The 21,963-nt window shown below is 41.1% G+C and overlaps 1 protein-coding gene across 3 annotated transcripts in view; it reads right to left on the bottom strand.

Moving 5' to 3' along the window:
• Window positions 1-4,972: 4,972 nt before the first annotated feature.
• RPS6KC1 (ribosomal protein S6 kinase C1) overlaps window positions 4,973-21,963 on the bottom strand; it is an 88,894-nt gene continuing 71,903 nt past the window's right edge. For all 3 annotated transcript variants that reach the window (XM_027681657.1, XM_027681659.1, XM_027681658.1), the window contains 3 exons: window positions 11,491-11,573; window positions 10,697-10,792; window positions 4,973-7,592 (listed from right to left, as the gene is read on the bottom strand). In XM_027681657.1, the coding sequence (XP_027537458.1) occupies window positions 7,482-7,592; window positions 10,697-10,792; window positions 11,491-11,573 (290 nt within the window). In that variant the 3' untranslated portion in view covers window positions 4,973-7,481. The remainder of the gene's footprint in view (window positions 7,593-10,696; window positions 10,793-11,490; window positions 11,574-21,963) is intronic.

Raw genomic sequence — 21,963 nt, 5'->3', positions numbered from 1 at the left:
CCCTGGGCAAGTCAGTCTACAAGCCTGAGCTAAAACAAAGTTAGGGAAAGAGAGCTTTGATTCACAGCACGTGATGGGCTACTGACAATCCCTTTTAATAGAGCTTGCAACATTAATGTAGCCAGAGCCACATGTGACACCCATTAGGGCCACGGAGAGTTCCCACGCATATATTTCAAGGAACCAGTAGATTCCTCGGTCCCAGAAGCTGTCTTCATTACAAAAGTCTAATGCATTTTTTATTATTCAGCCTTCAGTGGAAATGTCACCTTTCTAAAGCAAGCTGTTATCATGTGTTTCCCATGCCAAACACATGGCCTCTAAGGAGAGGGTTTTATCTCTACATTTTTAGTGATTTGTATTTCTCTTTCAAGGAGCTCCATGCCTTAAGGCACCTGAAACGCTCGCAGCACAAGAAGGTGAGGTTACAAAAGATCCTGCTGAAGAGGACAAAATAAAACCCAGGGCCAGGAGTCGGCATGGCTTCCAACAGTAGCCACTCTACCCGATAATTCACCTCCTTTAGCAGATTTAATTATTATCCATTTTCTTGGTTAGGACCATATTCTCAAAGAAGCAGGGCGCCCACCAAGCGCCGCCGCCGCCGCATGACAGGCAGTGGCACAGCCAGCACCACTGCCCCGGCGCCTGCCAACCAGCCAGATGCTGCCACATATTGGCATCTGGGGCCTGGAAAAGCAACTGCGGTCTCCGTTTGGCGGCGAATCCTGACCCCGACGACTGAAGGAGACAAAAGGAAGATAGACGGGAGAGGGGGGCGGAAATCTCTCCTGACAATTTCACTGGTAAAGATTTAGACAAAAACCTATTGTTTCATCCCTCTCCAAATGAATAAGTTTTGGAGAGGAGAAGAAAAAAAACCCACCCGGCATATTCTAAATGCTGTCAGAGTCCAGGGTGCAAGGACAAGGGATTATTTATGAAAAGAAATAATGAGGAAACCAGATGCCTGCCTTTCTTAGCCCTCTGTGCTCCAGTCACTCTAACGGGGCATGTGCAACACTGCTCATCAAAGACTTCTCAGCCTTAAAACGCAGAGCAGGCGCTAACTAACTCTTCCCATCTCTGCCACTTTGCAAAATGCCCTCCCCGTTTTCCAGGGAGGCTCACACAGTCCACCAGCGGCACAGCAAGGGCTGAGGGAGAAGAATTGCAGACCTCACTCCAGCCAGGGACAGTAACTGGACAGCCATATTAACTGCACCCACCAGAATAGCAAATAAAATAACACACACCACCACCCCCCAAAAACAAACAAACAAAGAAAAAACAACCACCACACACACATGAAAAATCAGAACAACAGATCAAAGAAAGAGAACAGCTTATTTCACTAACACGAAGGCTGAAACTACATGGATACAAAGTAGGAAAGCAAACAAGCTCTCTAGACCAGTTTCCATGAAATTGGCTTCTTTCTGTAATTGAAGGGTAAGCTCCTGACCCCAGCAAAGTCAATGTGAAAACTCACAGTGATGTTAATGGGACTGGAACTTCACACTGTGCAGTTATTTTACCCTAGAAAGGTGATTAACTCAAGACTGCAGTATCACAGAGCACCTGATGAGGGACCTGCAAGAAGCCAGAGCAGCTAAGGTCCTTCTCATGGGAACTTACTTCATCCTGCCTGGTTTGCTGGGCCTGGCAGAACACCATGAGAGACCAGGGGCTGGTCACGGAGGAGTTCTCTGAGGCTGAGGCAGGCATGAGGCTGGAAAGGAAGGAGACCAAGGCAGCAGAGTAGCAAATTTTCAAATCTGGAGAAAGGATATATGCCACTTGGCTCATGATCCACACTGCTGAAGTAGCTCCTCTCCATGCCTGGTTCGTAAAGCAAGATTATGAGCTGGCAAATGTCAGACCACAGAGCACAAGCAAGACCCCAAGTGGAGCATAGCTGGCCAGCATCATGCTCTAAATCATGGCGCAGCACTGGTCCCTCTCATGGAGGCTCCTTCCTCGTTATCCCACCACTGTGCAAGGTGCCATAAAACTCCCATTACTCACAAGCTGCTGGGATAACCAATTTCCTAACGCTTTTACAATCCCTGTGCTTTCATTTTGTGGGAGTAATCCTCTCTCTTTGCTTTCATCACTATGTAGGGATAACAGCTGTATCTAATAATCTACTCCTGTGTCCCAGTATTTTGGGGCAACATTTCAGAATTAAAAGCACAGAAAGGGCAAGAAAATCTGTGACCAAGGCTGAAGGATATAACACAGGACATGGATGAAGAGAGCTGGGCAAAACTAGAAAATATCCTGGAAATAAATAGCTCAGCTATGGAAGGGGATGGGAGAAACTGGTAGAAGTGAGGTTGTACCAAGGCAAAATGTCTCTTGCCTCCAAGGCAAAGCATAAAGAGGTGAGCAAGGCTAAGAGATCACTGACCTCAACAACTTCTGTTCTTTCCTTGGCTAGTCCATCTTCATCCAGCTCTACCACTTGCCAACTGGCTGGTCTAGCTTATAGCCCCCAGAAGGAGTTCTCCCAAACTTGCCAACTTTAGGATCTCAACAGAAAAGTATCAAGGTAACCGCCCGCAGCCTTCCCAAGAGGACAGCAGTTCCCCACTGCCCAGCATCGCACACTTCCCCAGCCCTCCTGTGCCTCACAGTACCACTGCAGTCCTCTGGCAGCAGCTCTAATCCCTCCTGATGGGTCCCTGGGCCAAGAAGACAGAGACAGAGCTGTCTTTGGAGAAGGAGAGCCTCTGCTCTGCCAAGAGACAGTGAGGTCCTGTTGGGGCAGCACATCAAGCTGTCACCCGCTGCCAGGAGTCTGGAGCATCCTCTCTGCTGCACCCTGATTAGCCTCCTCTGCCCAGCAGCAGGGGTGCAGGAGATTTCACCGCACGGCCCTAGCAGACGGTGGGATCACTTCCATCGCTTTGCCCCTCAGAAGTTGGGATTTTCTTTAGGACACTGCAACCTTTGGGCCAGGGCTCCACAGCTCTGCTCACGCAGATGGCTCAGGCAGCAACCAGCCCTCCACCGGCCCCGCGGCACAGCAGACAGCCATGTGCTGCCAGTCTAAACCACTGCTGCCAGCAGCAGCTGCTCGGCACCTTTTAAGCAAGTCCCATTCCCCCTCTGGGAGTTGGCTCTGCCACCCCTTCCCAAACGGCAGCTGGAGCCACACAAGGCCCCCTGTCCTGGGGGCTGCCTGAGCCCCTCACACACATCCCACGCCCTCACTGTGGCTGCCAGGCCCCCGTGGCTGCTTGGCCCAGTCCCTCACTCCCCCATCTCACCCCCTCACCCCTTCACCTAAGCAGGAGCTGTGCCCCAGCTGGGTGACCTTGCCAAGGCACTTGTCCTCCTGCAGCACCCGTATACAGTCCAGCCCTGGAGGTGCAACCACACAGAAAGTCCTGAAGCATTCGGGATGGCCAAAGCCCCAGGTCTGGTCTGGTCCTCACTAAGCCCCAGCCTACCATTTATTGGTGGGCATACACTAAACAATGACCATTAACGTGCCGCTGCAGACAGAGAGCCCATGGGAGGTCTGGCCCACCAGACCACGCAGGAGAGTCTGCTGGGCAGGAGCATGGTCGAAGGACACAACAGGCACTGGCCACACAAAATGCCTCTCCAGCAGCATCTCCAACAGTACCCCAAGGACACCATGCAGCAAGAGTTAGGCAGCCCTGACGTAACAAGCTGCTGAGGTGGGGGAATGGGCTGCACTTAACAGGGTGCTGCTGCAGGCAAAGAAATCCTGTCCACCAAACATCTTGGAGTCTGCAAAAACCTGTGGGGCTCTGATTTGAAAGCTACCTACAGCTCAGAAGATGCACAGAGCTGAGGGCCAGCTGGGAGAGGTGCTCTGCAGCCGCAGATGCTGCTGACTGGACGAGGACATTGGGGTGTTCAGACCCGGACAGACCAGCCACAGGCTCACATGGAGCACGTGGCCAGGTAGCAGCCCGAAGCCACAGTGCTCAGCTCACAGCAAAGCCCACACAGAAAGCACAAACCCAAAGAAATCAACAAATGTACTTTTTCATTTTATTGCTAAAATCCCTACCATAAATCTCACCAGAGAGGAAGTTTCTGTTTCTCCAGCTTCCTACTCAGTGTCCTTGAGAAAACAAATGACACCACACTAAAATAAAAAAAAATCCCATAGTGGTTTACTTCACACTTCCCTGTACCTTGTTATGCTGAGTGCTTCATTTAGAGAGGGCTGACCTCCCCAGCCTTCTTCATCCCAGTGCCCTTCGCTGCAGGGACACACCAAGGAACAGGTTTAGCACTGGAGAGAGGAGTCGGGTGGATGTTCCAGCGAGGGTAACCCTGCCGACTCAGCATCCCAAAGGTGTGTGGAGAGTCAGCGTGACAGTGACTGCTGTCTGCGAGGTGATTTTCAACAGGAGATATAGGAGCAGTGCTACAAGCACAGAAGCTGTGAATACAGCCATTCAGAGTTATGCCCCTTGCATTTCATGAAATGCAATTTCTTCTGTAAGTCTGAGCAGGGGCCTGGGCTCACCTCACAGCAATTCCACCCAGTGGAAGTCTTCAAATATTTTGTCTCCCAGTTTTTCCTAGTAGGACAAAAGAACATTACAGAGTGGTTCAACTGGGTGCAATGAATTACCATTTCGAGATGCCCTAAGCGCGTCATCTGCCTTACCTGAATACCAACAGGAGAATAGGAAAATCTACAGGTTTATTTTACTGGGTTTTACATAAACCGTCACTAATTCCTGTGAATAAAAAGGCACCGATTTGTTTTGCTATTAGTCATTAGGTGTAACAGAAGGAAGTGGGAATGGACGGTCAGCAAAATGGAGATGTGCACCACAGGGCTTCAGAAGAGGCACCAAAAAGAGGGTATCTAGAACATTTCAAGTCATTAAAGCCAAGGACAAAATGCATTGATCAGATAAGAAGGTGAGTCTTCAAGAACTAAACATAAAGTTCAGAAATGCAAGGTCTGAATTAAGCTTCAAAGGTTTTGTTTATTAAAGGAATACATGTAAACACCAATACAACATAATGCATGTTCAAAGAAAAAAAACAAAGATGAGAGGCAGGATTGTTTTTGTGCAATAAACTCAAGACTGTGCTTCCCTTGACAAAACCATTAGCTGAGTCATTGGTAATATTACAGAAACCTGTAGCATCTCAAATGTTCATTTCTGGCAAGTCATCTTGCCAAGTGCCCTAATCCTTCCACTCTCTGGGGTCTAGATTTCCTCACTACTAACATACTCGAAAAAGAATATTTTGGTGTCATTAACTAAACTGAATGCTTTGCAGTGAGAGTGACTTGTCGTCTGGTTTCTGCTAGAACAGGGTTTTCCTTCTGCTGCTCACAGAAACCAGCTCACGCTCCTGTGCTGTCTTATCCTGCCTTTGCTTGCAACCGGCACACAGGCACAACCTGAACAAGAGAGCATTTCAAAGGAACATGGAAAACACTTTTTTTTTTTACAGTTATCACCAGGCAAATGCAATGGGACAGATCAACACGGGCAACAACATTATCTAGTGGCTAGGCTAGAGAGCCTCAGGGATGGAGTCAGGTGGCCAAATGGAGGGAGGCTTCCCTTGAGCAATGAGCCCTCTCCAAAGTCACAGCCAGGGCAGTGCTGGAAGGAAGCTCCGGATCAGCTTGGTCTCTGCATTAGAGATTTCCGACCCGATGGGCGCAGGAAGTTGTTCCTGTGGCTCACCTGAGGGAGTTCCTGTTATGAAGCCAGAGGGTGGTAGGTTGAAACACAGTTTCTGAAAGTGATGTAATCTTGGACAGCACCCCGTAGGCAGTGATACTAGTGACCTGGTTACAACCTGCAGTGTTGTGACAGCCCCTCTGCTGGCCTGGCGATCACAAGAAAGGGAAGACAAAAAAAAAGAAAAAAAAAAAGAGGGGAGTGGAATAATTTAAAAAGGAAAAAAAAAGTTTCCAGATTTCCTTTGTTTAAGTGAAGCATTTTCCTTTTCCACTTTATTTGAATACACCGACTGGTGTCTAACAGATGGAGACTGTGCAGATGCACTTTTGGGAGTGCCCATAAAATACACTGCTAAAATACAAATGGAGGGATACATTTTTTTTTTGAGTTGTAAATTCAATAATCATTGCTGTCACCTCACTTTCCCAAAGGAATTTGCCCTTTGTTCTCCGGATAAAGCTGGGGAGAAGAAGAAAAAGGGAAAAAAAAAGAGTGCAAGCAAAAGGAACATTTAGGAAAAAAACCACAGATTCATAATCTGTACAGGCATTGCATTACATCGGGAACCCACAAAAGCATGGCTGCTTAGCAGTAACAGCAGTGCTCAGCAAAACATTCTGCATGTCCTGTATTCTTCTCCCATTCTCCAGACCTTTCTAACAAACAAACAGGTCAGCTAATTGGCTCATGCCCAAGTCTTACCCACTAGGGTTTGCTCAGAGATGTCACTTAGTCATTTGGCATGAGCAAATCCCAGGCTTCTTCCTGTTCAAGCAGCAGAGTGGGTGAAGGCTCTCTTTGATTTATTAAGACTATTAACAAACAAACAGGGGAGTTCAGAAGCTTCCTCAAGCACAAGAACACGAGCAGAAAGGTTTTTTCCTGAAGTATCAGCTAAAAATAGGACACTTAGAGGAAGTAAAGTTCATTAAGTGATAAAGCAGTGGCTGCAGTGATGAGAGAAGAGTTTTTTCCTTTTTTATCTATACATTTATTTAGTGTTACGTTTTCTTGCTCCTTATGAGAGTGCTAAAGCAGTGTTTATCCGCCTGAGGAAGAGATTTCCCTTTCTGTAGTGACTTGATAGGTAGCTCATCAAATACAACAGAGTCAAGAGTTTTAAACAGACATTGCCAGCCAACAAAGTACAACATTTGACAGCATTATTTGCCTTTTATATGCTCCTTCCAGAGTGGGAAATGATATGCTATTTCAAGACACATTCCGCAGTATTATGCAACAGCTTTCTTAATTTTTAATGGATATATTATTTTTAATGTCAACTTTTGCATAAAGCATATTAGTATTTTATTTAGTATATACCATTAATAAATTATTTGTTTCTTCTTTCCCCACCCCCCCAAAGAGCTGCACTTAGCATAGGGAAATGGTCCATTGACACTATAAAAAAATACTTTCAACTGGCACAGTCTGTAGACACTTCCATCATCAGACAAAGCATCAGGAGGACATTCTTGTTTCTACTTAGCTGACAAACTGGCAGTGCTAAACATGCTGCCCAGGAGTTGCCTCACAAACCTCCCTTTGATGAAAGGACTTACATACACATAGCAACCAGCTGTCATAAAAATAAGTCAGCACCCTGTACAACCAGTGATTCCTGTTAAAAGTGTTCACTTTTGGCCCAGTTGCTCCAGCATCCTTTAGCCACCATGTCCAAATGGTTTGAGACATCCAAAGGAAGCAAGTAAGGGTGCTCCTGTGCCAGAGAAACTTGTCCAGTTGACCTGAGTTTGTTCAGAGGGCACGTGTCTCTCATCTCTGCAGATCTGCCCATTCTATAAGGGCAAAAAATGGATGAGATTTGATGTCTTCAACACCAGCAACGCCAGCACCAAGACGCTCCGCAGGATTAAACTGCAAAAGCTTGATATAAAAGAAACATATATATGATTCAGTGAGTAAGAACAAAAACAACTGCTTAAAAGTTCCAGAAAGGTCTAAGGTAAGGGACATCCTACTGTTTTCCTGCTCTGTGAATTACTTTCAAGAGTGCAAAAGCATACTTGAAATTCCTAAAATCAAGTAAAAGGAAGAAGACTCTCCTTTCCTTGAGTCTCAGTGTTACAGTCTTCAGAGACTACTGATCACAGCATGCAATTCCCCAAAGCACTGCACACTGGGACTTCATTTTAAGTGTAACCTCATTTAAAAAAGAGACAGCAGCAGCCTGAGCCTGCATCAGTAGAACTCTGGACACTGCGTTTGTTCATGTTAACCTTTGCTCACACCACTGCGTTCTGGCTACATCGGGGATAGTGGTCTGTAACTTTCCATTTCATAAATTGTGAGTTGGTACTAAAATACCAGGATAACATAGCCAGTTCTCTATTTCCTAAAAAAAAAAAAAAAAAAAAAAAAAAGTTTTAGAGTCCTACAAATGGCCTAAAACTGAAAAATCAAAACCCCAGTGAAAGAAACAAAACAGTGTAATGGCTTCATGGAAATTTCCTGAAATTCAGCACCTCGTTTGCTTTTTAGTTGTACATCACATGCTGAATTCATGTGAAAAGGAAATCACAATATTTACATCTGTTTAAAGATACCAATCCATATAAAAGGGAATGCAAAGGTAAACTCCAAAGAGACTAATAAAGGCACAGAAAAATATTTTGCAGTTTTAGAGAACTGTTTATACTCTATTCAATTACAGCCAGTACAAAGGCATGATTTCTTGCTTCCAACAGCTATTAGGGTAACTTCTCCCAGTTGTCACTTGGAAAAACGTGTATTCATATCTTGATGCAGTCAACATCTAAGAGAGCCTACATCCATAAACATAGGAATTTACACATTTTAAGATGGCTCAGCTATTTGCAGTCATAATGTCACATAGTAAAGGTAGCTTGCTGACAGCAAATGGTGCTGCTCCAGTATCTCCCACAAGCCAGCACACACACCCAGATGCAGCCAGGGTGTCCCTGCCTTCTGCTGAAATGCAAGAAGCACCAGCATGGGGAAAGTAAGCATGGTCACTTATTTTCTGGAGTTTGTCCTTCCAGCAGAACTTCAATCTTAGAAAACAAATGCAACACAAACTGCAACTATTGAAAAGTCACGTTGCATATGTTGTTGGTAGAAAAACCTGAAGGTGCCAGAAAAAAATATCGGGTGCAAAATACCAAACAAACATTAAGAAATGGCCAAAACTTCATCTTTCACTAGAAATAAAGAGATCTCTGTTTTCTTAGACACTGGCTAAATGAAGAAGGTGTTTACAATTTAGTCACCTGGACTGGAAGCCACAGCAGGAGACAATGCCTGACTCAATTTTTTGTATAGTTGAACATTGATCCTGGAGAGTTATTCTGTGATGTTTTGACCTGTTTACCCTTGGCAGTGGGGGGAAGGAAAGTCACAATGACAAATTGCTATCCATGCCAAGAGAGCTCTCTTCCTTTTCCTGACAAGGCTTCCTCAGCAATGAATGGCAGCTTCCTTGGATAGTCACACAACAAAAATGTGATTTACTGCTTCATACAGCCAAACCTTCCCCAGATAAGTCACCACCCTGCGCTAGACAGCTTGACCTAACAGGCACTGGGGAGAAAAAATTGGCCTCGTAACATAGCTGCGAGTGGCAGAAATACATTTGCCACTTAAACCACAAGTGGCAAAAGAGACACTCTTTGGCATATGTGATAGTAGGCAATACATTAGTCTACCATGAAAAACAATCCTACACTGGCAGGGAAACATGGACTGGACAACTTCATTTGTCTTCTCGTCTTAATGGGAGGAATTCCCTTCATTAAGTGTTGTTTTGCTTTTCCTCAGCCATTTGTGTTCTATAGCACCCGTGGGTGAATTTGCTACCATCTAACAACATAAATGCAGATTACATAAAAATGGAATTTTTCTTCAGTCATTTCCCTTTCTACCTTTGCTAGAAACACACAGACACATGCTTTCACCTTCAGTGACTTCATGTCACCTAGTCAAAATAGGTGGCATCCAAACTTCCAGTTCCATTTCCACTAATCATTTCACAGTAATGGCACAGAAATCTATCTGTCACTGGGTCTTTTGACTCACTGAATTTTCAAAATCTCTTTCCTTCATTTTCCCCAAGAACTACTTTTGCCACTCTGTTCTGACAAAAACTTCATCTAAGTGTTGTCATTACTTATGCTTCAACTAGCAATATATTCTTCAAAGCCAAGCAGCACAGTTCACATGTATCACTTATTCTTCTCAAGTGGAACAAGTCAGATCTAGACACCACTTCCTCAGTTACATCAAAATTAACCAGAAGGAAGATCACACTACCTGAATTTCAAGACCCTGTACTAAAAGTTCAGTCATGAATACCTAAAGCTAAGAGTAAACTAAAACCATCAGACAATACTATTTCCATTAGGCTGAAAATGGTGTATCAGTCTGGAAGCTTGTCTATATTTTACAGATTCCTACTCTGCCTTTCATCCAACCTACCAGTTATCTTCTCACTACAAAAGTCATTGTATTCACAGTTTAAAGTACTTTTCCTAACAAATGGCATCCAGAAGGTTTCCCGGAGAACAGCTACAGATTTTCAACCACGCCAAGGTCATAACTTCTAATCAGTGTGTTACAGGTTTCATAGTACTTTGAGCTTTCTGAATCGGCATAAACATTTTTTAGATTAATTCATTACAAATATTTCCACAAGCATTTAGGGCAGAACTTCTAAAATGCTCATGCATCATCAGCAGGCGTTTCCAAAGCACTCAGCATTTGCCAAGCTTGTTCTTTGAAGAAATGGCAAAGCACTCTAGTTTTCTACAGACACACTTGGGAGGAGAAGTCAAAAGTTTCCAGACGCAACAAGACAACTGGGCAAAATTCATCAGCCCTGACAAAAGAGCCATCCACGTTCCTACCAGCAGCTTTCTCTTTCTACATTTACTTCACCAGAACAACTCAGGTAGGTAAGTATTTGTCCCATCTACACGTGGTACATATAGAAAACAAATTTTCCCCTCACTTACTTGCTGAATCAGTGATCTGGCTTCCTTCGATACATGGTCTGGTATACTCAAAGAAGTGTGAGTATTTATTCCTGACGGATGGCACTCAACTAGAGACTGGAGAAGAAAAGGAAAATAAGGAAAAAAAAATCAAAACAGGCAGACACAATTATTAATTTAAAAACTGTAGTATTGGATTATCTCCTAGTACACATGCAAACAGCTGAAATTTCAGCGCTTCCTAGTATGAGGTACTGATTTGGGGAGGAATGTCTACAGGCACTTATGTCCTGCAGATACAGCTTTAGAACATTTACGTCTTAGAGCTTCTGTTCTATTTCTCAAACTTGAAGAGTGTGAGAATTTGGTGGACTTTGCTTTCTTTGTTCAGAACTGAAAACCAATCTCCAGTTTGATTTGGTTGAGCAATCTTTGTGTCAAAATACTGAACTAATGTCTAACAGCAATATATGGCTTCTATGCAGTCCCAGGAAATAATATTGAAACTAGTAGAGCAAAATTTTTGTAGAAGTACAGGCGGAATGTTAGAGAACTTTGATTTCACTGTGGTTAAGAGGGCAGCATGGTTGGTTCTTTTTTCAGTCCTGAGTTTGATAAGGCTTTACCAAGCTGTTCTACTGAAGCTTGAGCATGTCCTGTTTCTTTGGTCTCAAGAAGACTAAGTAAATTGAGAGTACTCAAGTTGGCAAAACACATGAGAGAGACAAGCAAGGGAACCACAACTGGGCATATCACTTGTGAGAAACTACTGGCCAAGAAGTCAGTTTTATTAAGTAACTTGCCCCCAGCCCTACCTTCCCAGTGAGGAGTTCAAAAAGAATGGCACCCAGGCTCCACCAGTCACAGGCTTCTGTCTCTTCTAGGATAGCACCAACCTCTAAACACAAGACATTTCAATTAATATTAAAAAGGTCAGTTACTCCTTCAAAATTAACATATATTTACAAGGTGACTGCTTAATGCTGACAGAACATATACTAAATACCACAGAGCTTTCATTATGCCTGCAATTTAGTTAGCCCTTTAGCCACCTACAGATTGCATTGTTCAAACACAGCAGCACTATACATTTCATGCATAATTTGCCTTTTCCATGCACACATAGGCACTTTCAAGACTTGTAGGCATTACAGTTATGATTCTTCTATACTGGACAAAACTGGACAGCGACAGACAGTAAAGCAAAACATATTTAGAGAATTTACTGTGGCCAGAAGAGCTGGACTGACCAGAGTGGCCTGAAGTATCCATAAAAGCAGCACAAGAGAGGTTGTAATAGTCTACTGCATGCCTCAATTTTGTCTTAGAGGACAGGATTTGTCTCATGGCTAATCTACTCCCTTTCACTGGGATCACCATGAGAGGCTTTTCACAATAGCCTCTCTGGTCTCAGACATGTTAAATCTATTACACATAGCATAACCACAGCCAGTAACTATGTATTGTGGCAGCTCAGCCCAAATTGTACCTCGGTATGAAAAGTTGTTTTCCCTTGCACCCAGCAAGCGCCCAACACTGCTATTGCTGTACATGCACAAGGGACAGTGAAGAGGGGAGACAGGAGTGACAGAGTCCCTTGCCATACACATATTCAGTAGCATGATGCATGCAGAAAAATTGGCCTTCACTGACTCAGGGTTTAAACCACAAAAATTATTAAATACAAATACACCACGCTGTCTGCTCTAAAACAGGCAGAAAAACAGATTGCAACGAAGATGAAATCTTCATTTTGACTGTCAAAAAAATGCAGAAGCTGCACTAAAATAGCTTTGGTGGCAAAAGCCACACCAGCTTCCCAGCAGAGGACAACAATTAGCATACAGTCATAAGCTGTTGCTGTGAAAAGCATTGCGGCATGTGCGGAAAAATCTTGCTCATCATTTTATGGAGCTTAGCATGAGCATGGCCAAGGAGAGCTACAGATGAGTCACTCTCCAGGGTCAGGGAGAGGAAGGTGTCAGTCCCAGCCCTCCCCAGATGCAGAGAGGCGCACACACACTGGGCACAGGATGTGCAGAGGGCTGCCCCCTCGGGCAGCTGCCACACAAGCTGGAAGATGCTCAGCACCTTACAGAACTAGCCTGAGGTTGCTGCTGCAAGAGCAACAAGGAAGGATGGCTCAGACATTGTTTCTTTAGGTAGGACATCCCTCACATTGAAAAGTTTACTACAGTTAATGGCCTCTGAATGACCAATACATCACTACAAGGGTGCCACACATCAGGATTTATTCCACTCCCTACAGATTAATACTCCTATCAGCATCAAGAAACTTTTACAGAGATATAACAGCAACCACACGAGGAACTGTATCAGCATAATTACATGCATTTTTAAAATGTTTTAAGATCCCAGGCAAGCATCCAGATGAAGCTGAAGCTATGGTAAACTGAAAAAATTTGTGTAAAAATCAAAATCTGTTCTCACACTTTATTTTTAAAGTCCTTCAGAAAGGCAGACCTTCTAGGTAACTGTCCTTTAATAAAAGAAAAACAAAAAAACCCCCAAAGTTGGGCCTTTTCACACAAACCAGCTGATGAAAGGTTTTCATAGCACTTCTCAGTGAAACCTACTGAATGGAAATGCCTTTCCAGTCTGATTGTGATTTCCTAGTGCTGTATATTGCAATAACGTACCTTCAAAAACAAGATAACAGGAATGGAGAGTAAAACATAAAACCAAATACTTTAGATTTCTTTAGAGCAGAGCTTTCTTCCCAGCAAGTGATTATTTCTAATTGAATTCCACATTTATTTTAAAATGAGGACAACAAAGCCAAAAATTACTTAAGAATGACTATTACATTCTCAGTTCCTATAATACCATTAACTTCCCCACATTGACATATCTTAAAATTTTAGAATACTACTGCCACAAAAGGAGATAAACCATTCTTCCCTAAAGACATTCAGTGGGGATGGGCCTTATGAGTTACAGCCCAATAGAAAAAAAATATTGTAAAAAAAAAAATTCAGAGCACAGGAAAAAGAAATTCTACAAAAAAAAAAAATCTCAGTTTTGGTATTATTTCCTTTTATTTTGTCAATCACAGATGCTGAGTCAGTTCTTTGAAGCATCAAAGTTACATTGCCTTCTTTCACAGAATCACACATTGTTCATTACAGGAAGTAACTTTCTTAACTGATGAAGAAAATGGACAGAGTAAGAGTCAAAAAGTAAACTACAGTCCACTTCTCCAAAATCCAGTCTCATATTTTCAACTGTAAGAACACTTTCAATATATGCCCAGTCAAAACAAATGTCACTACAGTTCTTTTAAGAGAGAAGCACTGAACTCTTCCACCCACTTTTGACCATGACCAAAATGACACAAGTGGGATAAATCAAGAACAGTCAAGTAACACAGATTTCTCCCAGGGCTGAAGGGCTCTGGCTGGGTTCTCATGCACACAGCATAAACTGCATGACAAGTCATCTGAATCAGCACAGAACAGAAAATGGAAAACTCAGCTGAGTATCCTTTTTTACAAAAAATAGATTTTAGCTCAACTTTTTTCCTATTATGCAATGTCTGCTTTCCTGATGCTTTCTCTAGGTTCCAAAGTTTCCTTATTTCAGGCTAAAATAAATGTTTTCCTTAAAAAAAAAAAAAATTAAAAATGTTTATACTACAAATAAACATGTGTTGTTTATATTTCCTTACTTCAAACAGGTCACATTACAATCATAATAAGTTTAGGATACCACATCAATATTACTGCATTTTATCTTGACTACACATCATGGGAAAATCTAGAAACTATAGATTATGAAGTGCTTTTGAGGGACACAGAGTAGCTGGCTAACGTAATATACTACACAGGGCTATGCTTTTTTTAAAGCTTTAATATTACAATAAATCTGAACTACAATATCTGCCTTCACTAAGAAAACATTTTCATCTCAATCCATCAGCAAAGAAATTTAGACAATAAATGGTAGCAACACATAAGCTTAAGTAAATAACATAGGGATATTTGTGCCAAATCTTTCCTTCATGAACCTTGAAATCAAGGACCTTATCCAGATTTGTACAAAAATAAATGTGTGCATACATGTGCACAGTGTTCGTGCTTCTAGGAATAGCAGTACAAAATTTGCAGAAAGAAAGCATTTATATCATCCTCAAATACAAAATCCTTTTAAATCAGAGAAATAATAAAGTAGGGTGAAGAAAAAGTCAGTAGCTCTTCCAACTTTACTGCAACTTCATTAAAGGGAAAGCTTTCCTCTTTTCTCTTCCCAGTGCACGGCCATGACATCCAGCACCAAGTAGCACAAGTCAACAGCAATGCTAAATTGCTGCACAAAAACAATTCCAAGAGCAGTCGCTGGGATAACTGAAGGGAAGGAAATTTGTAAAATGCTATCAGTTTAGACAAAAACTGATGAGACAGTTAAACACCTTTACTACCCTGCACTGTCTTCCTTCCAGAGCAGCTGGTCTCAACTGAAAGGCCATTTCTTTATGGTTTCCATACTTATCTCAATATTTGCATTGCACACAGTAATACCTTACTTCCTGATAAGGGATGCATAGCTGACAATGCTCTGTATTTTAAACTGAAGTGCCAGTTCTAAAGTCAAAAGCAGAACTTCACCTCTCCTGAACACACACCCTCAATAAAGTCATTGACGGTAAACCAAGGCTCATTTTCTCATTCTTTCTACAGCACCTTAACTTGAAATATACCTTTCACGCTGAAGGATTTCAAAGGCTTTTATTACCACACCTGCAACATTTTCTTCCAAAGCCAGTTTCCTACAGGGTTGACAATAAGGCTTCACGACCAGCACACACAAACACTAGTTGACATGAAAGAAGTCAGGCTTAAAGGAGGACTTGGACATTCACTGTACAACTTAGGCCAGATGGCTTCTGAATCACCAAGAACAAAAACTTAATCAAAAACTTTGTTGGACAAATGGTAATAACAAAAAAAAACGCATCTCAAGTCAGCTTACATGACAACAGGCTCTAGGTGGATGTACTATTTCTCCAGACACCTAGGAGTCAGGATGGGCTTTGCACTGAGGTGATTTTCTTGGAATTAAGAAGAGTGGATCAATAAGAATTTCAAAACCTGAGGAGGCCCTTTCCCTTACCCCTCATTTCAAGCAGAAACACCATACTTTCAAGTATCACTTCTGCACAAGGAGAGCTCTATGAACTACCACGAGGTGTCTGAAACTGTTCAGGAGGAATTGGACTTGTTCAACATCCTGAAAACAAACACAATGTTTTCCCCTTCTGTGGTCATTAAGATAAACAGCATTGCATGAAAAACCATTAGAGACGCTTTGGAAATTCTGTTTACCTTACATTCATTTAATTTTAAAAGATCACTATTTTATCATATTTTGATATCTATATATGTAAAGAACCATTTACAGAGAATCAAGTAAAGAGTCCAAGCTAATTTACTCTCAGCAAACTCAGTCAGCCAAGATATTGTAAGTTACAGTCACTAAATAACACATCACACGAGCAATCTGGCCATAATGCTTTGCCTAAAATGTTTTAGCAATTTATAAAACACAGTATTTAACCATCTATAGTTAAGTATAAGAAGTTTATCATGGTCTTTAAACAATAAAGTAGTGAGGCAAGTCCAATGAACATCTGCTAAGATCAAATGGAGTATGAAAATAGGAAGTTTCATCTTAAAGTTGTTCAAAAACACATGAGCATCTACGTTCCTCTTTGGAAGAAATTTCCTCATGTCACTAAAAAAAAGAAAAAATAACAGAGGGAACTGTGTTCTTTCTTTCTTTTAGCAGCCCCATGATGGAATCAAAACTTCCTCTAAATCATGTGACTAAAGAGACAAAGAAATTTATTACTGCTCTGTTATCAAAACAAAGCAAACACTAATTAATCTTTCAACTAGCTCCATTTATTTTCACAAGGCATCTTCTATACTGTCATCAAGTTTTAGCCTCATCTGTAATAACAATTAATAATAATAAAACACATAAATAAACCCAGGTAAAATACAGTTTCTTCTAGAGTTAACAACTGGTTTTTATGTCAGCCAGACTAAAACACCAGATTTTTACAAATCAATAGCTTTGGTATATCTTACTGCTTATTCTAGTTACAGAGCCTATGAAAGACCACAAGAACATGTCCTTCACCTGAAACATGTAGTGTACTCACAACAAGCCTGAGTGCCAAATCACATCAGATTCTTTTCAGAAAATACCTGATTCTCTCCCCAGACCTATGCTTTCAATTGCCTACTCCAAGTTCATGACATTTTGCTGTTCTGGGAGCAGTCAGTTGTCATTGTTTTCTGTGGGACACTCAAGTGTTTTTGGAGAGCTGTCCCACTCCAAATGGGTGTTGTAAAACTGTTACTCCCAGCCTCACAATAATCAGTACTTTTTCGGCACCTCCAGACCACCTTTCCTTGTTATTCATGCCAGCCATATATTTTTCATGTTAATTTTTAGTCCTGTTTCCTATTGCCAGGGCTTTTTAAATCAAGCTAGGCTATCCTTCTGATGTTGATGCCCAAAGTTCCTTCACCTGTCCAGTGTTTTTCTTCTTAGGATTATCCTGAGACATTAATGTCGCACAAAAAGCTAGGACAGAGTCAGAGATAAAAAGCAGAAAGTCCAGTCTTCCACTACTAACCACAAGATCAGCCCACCCCTCGACACCTTTCAGGGTCAATGGCACTTTAATCTACCACAGTTATTTTGCTTCTTAAACAATCTACTCAAATTAAATTACTATAATGCAGAACAGCAGATTTAATGAGTGCCTGCAAACTCCTATTGAAAAACACATACACAAATAACATGCAGGTTTTTCAGCATCAAATGTCTATTTGGTAAACAGAGGCAAATATTTTTTTTCCTTATTCAGTAAATAAAAATTATAGCATGAAGGCTAATAATAGCAACCAAGCAATTTTTATTTTCATGCCATATATTTTAGGCTATCAGCTCCACTTTGCATCTGTATATTCAATTGTTTAAGAGCAGAAGAAACATCTTCATTTGGGAGTACAAAAATCAGGTTGCACATTAAAATGTTTTTGCCCTTTCTTTGGGAAAAAATCCTGTAGACAAAAAACCTTCATTTTGCTTAGGTTTTGTATTATGAATAAGTAACAGCAGGTTAGATAAAACCAAATTTACCATATATTTATGTGTAGGTTTCTGTGAAGGCTAGTTTGTGTAAATAAGGCTTGATTACCGCACATGGCTTATGAAAGCATCAGAATAATACAGTGCGTTACTGATGGGCAGTTTACTACTTATATTTTCTGTGAAGCTAAGATCCCTTTGGTTTTAGGATCTCAAGCAGCAAATCTCCAGTTTTTGGTAAACACAGTCTGGTGAAAACTCGTTGTTTAAACAAGAAAAAAGACACTAAAGGCAGCCCAGTTCTGAAATCTCATCCTCCAAAAACAGGGATGCAACAGAACGCATCCCCGCTGCTAGAACAAGAACTTGGAGAGTGTAAATAAAACATCTCATTCACACATCATATTTACACAAGATGTTAGACCAACAAGCCGCTTCCACAACATGACACTTCCCAGGTTAGTAGAAAAAGTACTTTAGAGATTTCTCTTTGTGAGTAAATCCTCAACTTCATCTGTTTTAGCTGAAGACAGTCTTGACTAGGCTATGCCTATAGACAAATGTCTTTCTCACAAGTATTCAGCATACTATGAAGGGTTTGGGTTTTTTTAAAGTTACCAATTTGATTTTAAAAATCAAGAGTGGCATACAATTATTGCTGCATTTAAAAGTTAACAACTCTTTATATTTAAGATCACAATGTTGGCAAAACCAATACTTAAATAACAGAAGGTGATCATTTGCATTTCAAAATTCATCTGTCTTGCTTTTCCCTCAATTAGACCAAAACATGTTGATTCACAGGTTTGTGTGTGTGTGTGTTTCTTTTTTAAACTTATTTATAGAGCAGAATAATGGCCCCCCTGCTAGGCTGGCATTTGCTCAAGTTTCTGTCCATGTAAATTGAATCTGTTACTGGAATTTTCCCCCCTTCAGAATACCAAGGCACATTAACCAAGAGATAAAGAGATACATTGCTGATACTATCAGCCACCAGGCAGGTGGATAATGCAAGGGATTTTTTGTTAGTTTTTGTGGGGATTTTTTGGACAAATATGTGATAAGAGATCTCAGGGGGCATGGAGAGCAAAGGGCTGTTTAAACAGAAGTGAATCATTCTCATCTGATCTACTAATAACTTTGTATTCAGACATAGCTGCTTAGCACACTTTAAAACATTCAGAAAACAAAATTTAGTAAAGAGGTTTAGTTAAATGAAAAGTTAAAGGCAAAAAAACCCACATAAACCTCACAATAGTCACCTTAGCCACATTAACACAGGAGAAATTCTCAGTTAAAAGTGCTTAATTTCTTCTTTAAAAGCAAATAGGTTTTTCTTGGCCAAAACCCCCATGGTTTTACTTGAAGTGGTGTTGAGTTTATAGGGGATGATTTATAATCCATCACTTCCCTTATGGGTTAGAGAAACAACATTTGACTTATCATAGGTGAACAGCAAAGATTTAGTTTGGCCATTAATCAAAGTATAGCACAGGCACTACTTTTAAGCATCTGCAGACAGCTTTGTTGCTGCTGCAGTTGGTTCAGCATGAACTTCTTTTTTTCTTAAACTGAGTAGAACTATACAGCAGTAAAGAGTTATCCAGTTTTACCAACAGATTCAACAGCACTATAACCCACCACGACTCTGAGCTTGCGAGTACAATTCTCGATATGCAAATCGCTACAAATGAACAGCATCTTCCATCTCCAGTTCTTAGGAGAAGTCGGGCAAATTAGCACCAGCAAGTGCGACAGCAAAATCCATTAATGGTATAATGCCACCTCCCGTCAGTAGAGGGGAAGTGCTGCTCCTCGCAAAAGACGCAGCCCTGCTTTTAATTTATAGCAATTGCTATTTCATACAAAAGTAATTATATTGCTCGCAGGGAACAGCATACAGCTTTTTAAACCATCTCTTCCCTCATCTTTTTGGCACTTTTGCATTTATAATGTGTGCAGTTGTTTGTTCTTTTATATATACACTGCATAATGTCTTTTTGACATATGTTGTCACACTGCCTCTCCACTTTTCGTAGGATAACAAGAGCTGAGCAATTCCCTGCTATCTACCATGGCAGAGATCTGATCACTGTTTCTGTACCAATATTACCTTGCTTTGTTTTAATGTAAGGTTACACTCTAGTGTACTGAAAGCCTTAAACACAAAATCCTAGATCCTGCAAGCAAGCTCCACATAGGTGGACCTCTATTCTCCCCTGGGTCTGAAAAACTTTCACACTAATACACTGTTATCCCTACCCCATCCACGAATTAGTTTCTGATACATAAATTGTAGAATTAAGACTCCATGTTTTCCTTCAACCAATAAAACAACTTAAGATTTAAATACATCCTCATGCACTTCACTGCAAAGCACTTTATAACTCACACTGTAAAAAAGCAATACCTAATCAATTTAAAAGATACAACTGTTTCAAATACATTTCTACAATTTTCCTATAATTCTTCAATACAATTTTGTACCTATTTTAAATTGAAATAAATCTGTTTAAATTTCACATTCATACTCTCCTTTTTCTGCCTCCAAAATTTGCACCTCAAAAATCAATGCAGAAAAAGAACTGCAGCCCTAGACTCATCATCTGTTCTAAGCCTCCAACACCAGACCCTGAAAGACACCTTCCCTTTCGTGCATACTTCTAAAGAGTGCACTTATTTAAATAACAAAATGTTGAAATCAGGTAGCATACAAGTTACCATATCCAAACCCTAATATATCTCAAACTCTGTTTAAAACACCAAGCTAAACACATGGAAACAAAATTCTACAAGCCAAGTTACACTGAATCCTTCAGCCAGGAGAGAAAAGGAAAGGGAAGGCTGACGACCCAGAGGTAGGGCAACACAGCACATAATACTGAAAACCCCAGGAAAATTCAAAACAAGATGAAGACTCACTTTGAGTCAGTTCATTTAGTCACTGTGTTTTATTATGGTAAATCATAAGACCTGATGAAATTTTGTGAAGAACACTTGTTCAACCTCCACAAAACTACAGCCCTTCCTTCAGCAGAAAAAAACCCCGTTGTGAGAAACATTTATAACCAATTTTAAAAAGCAACTTTAAAATAATATAAAAACCCTCAAACTTGCCAATTTCTTAGTGTACTGAACTGACACACAAGTATAATTTCAAAATCCTTATTCCAAGAAGCAGTTTGAGGAGCAATATTGTCATGATAAAGGGGAGACATGGGTTCCACAGACACAGTACACTCCTTAAAACAAAAAAAATTAACATCCAAATAAGGCTTTTTTTCCCTGTAACATTGGAACCCAGAGAAAGTCCATTGACATGATTATTTTTTAAACACTGACAAAAAGTTCTAAAGCAACATTTACTAGCAGCAGTAGCCTTAAGAAAGCTGCTTTGGACTCAGCTATACACCATTATTGAATCATTGCTCATAACAGAATGGCACTTGACTCCAAAATATATTTTGTGGTGCTAAGTTATACCAAGTATTACTCCCCTATATAAAAATTAAGATGTAATAGCTACACCAAAGTACAAGTATGCTTTGCGGAGATAACATTAGGATCAAGAAATATGAAAGGTAAGAATCATAGAGCAGGTTCAACATTTGCATTTGCAAATCTTCAACTTGTAGCTCGCCAGTTACAGACACACAAAGCAAACTGCAGCTTGGGGTAGGGCAGAGAGGGCGGAGAGGAGAGGGCAACTTAACCAAAAAAAGCCCGGATGGATACCACACCTGTGCTGTGAGGTGGAAATAATGACATCGCGGAAAACTTTATTCTTGCATTTGGGGACTTCTAAATATTATTTCAACTGCTCCCTAAACACTTAATTATTGCAGGAGTTGGCTGGTTGGGGCTTAGGGGGCAAAAAAAGCCTCTCTTTGGATCCTCATTAAAGTACAGAAAAATTAAGCTTTGACTTTCACAGCTCATTAATGATGACAGGGTGGGAAAAGGCTGCACTTCCATCTTTGCTACTACTCAACTAGGGAGTGCTTTGTTTGAGGCTGGGTTAGGGAAGCAGGAAAACACCTCTTTCTAACAGGTTGTCATGCATGTTAGCAACCAGGACACAATTCTATTTAACAAACACAAGAATTGTTGGGATTTCCCAGATATCTTGTTCTTGCATTAAAGTGGCGTGAGGGTAGAATAAAGGT

This window comes from Neopelma chrysocephalum, unplaced genomic scaffold, assembly GCF_003984885.1.
Source record: "Neopelma chrysocephalum unplaced genomic scaffold, ASM398488v2 Primary Assembly neopelma1_61b, whole genome shotgun sequence".
In the NCBI taxonomy this organism is placed as follows: Eukaryota; Metazoa; Chordata; class Aves; order Passeriformes; family Pipridae; genus Neopelma; species Neopelma chrysocephalum.
This window is presented reverse-complemented; position numbering and strand designations above follow the sequence as displayed.